Source organism: Plectropomus leopardus, unplaced genomic scaffold (genome assembly GCF_008729295.1).
Source record: "Plectropomus leopardus isolate mb unplaced genomic scaffold, YSFRI_Pleo_2.0 unplaced_scaffold8372, whole genome shotgun sequence".
In the NCBI taxonomy this organism is placed as follows: domain Eukaryota; kingdom Metazoa; phylum Chordata; class Actinopteri; order Perciformes; family Serranidae; genus Plectropomus; species Plectropomus leopardus.
The window spans coordinates 1-3,356 of NW_024692263.1; the positions used below are offsets into that span (position 1 = coordinate 1).

General features: G+C 40.8%; 1 protein-coding gene across 1 annotated transcript; it reads right to left on the minus strand.

Annotated features, from left to right (window-relative positions):
- Positions 1 to 975: 975 nt before the first annotated feature.
- LOC121940331 (phospholipid-transporting ATPase ABCA1) lies at positions 976 to 3,229 on the minus strand. Its single transcript, XM_042483122.1, has 3 exons — positions 3,083 to 3,229; positions 2,410 to 2,653; positions 976 to 1,898 (listed from the first exon to the last, which is right to left on the minus strand). Exons 1-3 carry the CDS (start codon positions 3,172 to 3,174, stop codon positions 1,749 to 1,751), a joined length of 486 nt encoding a protein of 161 aa, XP_042339056.1. The 5' UTR covers positions 3,175 to 3,229; the 3' UTR covers positions 976 to 1,748.
- Between the last annotated feature and the right edge of the window lie 127 nt (positions 3,230 to 3,356).

Consider the following 3,356-nt stretch of genomic DNA (forward strand, 5'->3'; position numbering starts at 1 on the left):
TGACTGACTGACTGTGACTGACTGACTGACTGACTGTGACTGACTGACGGCAGCAGTGACCAATCCTGTGAGTGGGTGGGCGGGGCTTGTCTTTGGTTTACATTTAACTAACAAACTTTAACTTTCTGATGATAAATGATGAAAAAATAATAAACTGAGACGTGAACATTTGTCCTCTCTGTTGTTTATATTTAATATTTTCCACAATGAGTTTGACCTGATGAACACCTGAGTTCACTGGGAAAAATAATAATGTCCTAAAGTCTGATTAATGTCCTAAAATCCTCGAAACGTCCTAAAATCTAAGAAATGTCCTAAAATGTGAGATTTGAGAAAATCTGTGTTTTCTGTATTTCATGTAAAGCGTCAACGAGCACATAGAAAAGGGCTCTATTAGTCCTTTTAATTATTATTATTATTATTAATAAGTGATTAATAATAATATACTGGCTGATTATCGCTCGTGATTTGCACAGGGTTTTTGGGTTTTTTGGTGATGTGGGCTCCTGGCAGCAAAAATCTAAAACCAGACTTACAGCTGAGTTTGTGCTAAAATAAAAAAAAATACACCGTGCATTTTAAAATTTTAAAATGAAAGATTAATGCAGCTGTAATAATAATAATCAGTTTTGGGGGATTGTTGCAGCTTTTTTTTTTTTTTTTGCAGTGAAATTGTAAAAGCGAATGAAAAAAAAAAGTTGTGATGCTGCCGGCTGATCGCCAACAAAAATTGAATGAGTTCATCGTTGAGTCTAAGTGGTTGTTTGAGCTAAATTTGAAGAAATTTCCACAAGTTGTTGAGAAATCATGTTCAACAACCCGACAACCTAAAAACGTAACCTCCAGCCTCGGACATCGGCGGTGTGGAGGTTAATAACACTAAACGATGAGACTGAAGAGACAGACACCAGGAGACGCGCTGCAGAAGCAGGTGTTGAGTTTATGAGGTTGGAGAGAAAACGCAGCAGAGACGTGGAGTTTTTACGCTTTTTTATTGTGATGTTCAGGGTCGGTAACAGTTCCTCTTCCCATCAGCCTTTTCTGTCACATTAAATAAACCACACGGTGATCGCAGACAGATGGCGTTCAGTGCAAAGACAAACTGACGTGTGAACAGGTAAAGTGCTGCTGAGGAGGTTTCGGCTCCTTCAGTCGGTCCGAGCGCCGATCGATCAGCTGATCAATACTGTAGTGTGCTGTCAGCAGCTGACGAGGTATTTCACCGCTTCACGCCCAAACACGGCTAATCTGCTCGCTTTTACATCTTTTCTTAAAAAAACTATAAAATCAATGAAGACTTTGTCTTCTGTGCATCAAGCACTCTGATTGGCTGTTAAACACTATGATGTCACCGCTAAAATAAGAAATTACTCTGTCGCAGCTACACGTATAAATAAAACGGACGCGGTAAAAACGGAATCAAACGTTTTCTATAAATCTGATTGTTGCAGTCGAGCCCGCGGCCGTCTGAAGTGATTCGGATTCTTCATCGTTGGTTCAGAAAAAAACAAACAGACCCGGAAGAGTTGACTGGAGGCAGCGATCGATCACAGAGAAGAAGAAAACCCTCCGCAGGAAGTCTGCGCGTTCAAGTTTCTTTGACGCTCGGTCTGGTGGCGGCGTCATTTGCATTGACTGGCATGAGGTGGCAGGAGGCTCCGCCCACTGTGTGATGTCACGGCAGGTGCGGAGGCGTCGTCCTCTCTGCCGCGGAAATGAGTCCAAAACACGATCACGTGACCACGTGATCACATGACGCTCTCCCCCAGCGCGGCCCCGCCCTCGGCCGCCGCCGGGCTGCAGCTCAGCGTGGGAACCTCGATGGCGACGTCTCTCCGTCTCACCGAGTCTTTGGAGTGATAGTCGTCGCTCTGGTCCTTCGCAAAGTTCACGAACACCTGGAACAACAAACGCCGTCAGGGTTAACCCTTTAACAGCTGGATCAGCATCAGTCTGAGCTGCACTCACACGCCTCAAACTCCATTTTAAACCTGAAACCTCCGAAAATTTGATTTTACAACTAAAAGAAAACACAACTGAAAAGGCAAAGAGCAACTTGGCCTGAAATGTTCTGAAAATTTCCCAGAAACAGGTAAAATAAAATTTTAAACAATTAACAATTAAACAAGAAGATAATAATAAAAACAGGGAAAAAGTCCAGAAAACTACACTTATTATTATTGTTATTATAATAATTATGAAACATCTCGTATCCGTACGCAATAATTATTTTTTTATTCTATTTTCTTTCATTTTATTATTTTTGTTTTTTTTTGGTTGTGGGTTTTTAGTTTTGTTTTGTTTGCCTTTTTAATTTTTTGTCTTTTTTTCCTAAATTTCAGGTAATTTGTGTGTGTGTGTGTGTGTACCTGGTCCAGTGTGTGTGTGCGCGTGTGTGTGTGTGTGTACCTGGTCCAGTGTGGTCTGGGTGACGGAGTAGTCCTCGATCCTCAGCGTCTCTTTATTTTTGGCCAGGATGGAGAAGATGTGTGTGAGTGAGGTGCGGGAGGACGGCAGCTGGTACTGCAGCATGTTTCGGTGTTTCTCCTTCAGCGTGCTGCCGCTCAGCTCGCTCTCGATGAACTTCATGACGGGCAGCAGGTCGCCGTCGGGCCCCCCGACCCGCAGGATGATGGTGTACCCGTCACCGAACCTGAACCGCACGAAAATCATCCATTAGAGCTCTCATTTATAACACGACCAATGAACTGTGTCAAAAAAACATTTTTGGTGACTTTCTTTTAAGAGGACATTTTGCTTATTTAAATTTTTGGCAACTTTTTTAAAACATTTTGGCTTTTTCTTAAAAATTTTTGACAATTTAAAAAGAAAACATTTTGGTGAATTTTTAAAAACATTTAGACTTTTTGTTTGTCATTAAAAATAATTTTGACAATTTCTTTAAGAATGCTTGAGAGATTTTTTTTATTTTTTTTGGGCATTTTTATAACACATTTCAGGTAACTGATTTAAAGGAAAATATATTATTTTTTTAATCTTTAAAAACTGTTTCCAATTTTTAAAGAAAACATTTTGTTGATTTCTTAAAGACACAGACTTTTGGTGACTTTATTTTGTTTACCTGTTCTTCAGGTGCTGGACGCTGCCGAGACATCTGAACCTGCCGTTCACCATGATGGCCATCCTGGTACACAAGGCCTCACACTCCTCCATGCTGACACACACACACGCACGCACACACACACACACGCGCGCGCACACGCACACACACACACACACGCACAGTTAAATTGTGAGGAAACTACAAGAACGATAAGAAGTGAGAACCTGAACTAAAACTTTTTTTATATGATTCTGTTTGTAGAAAATATTCATTATAATATCTATACTATTAT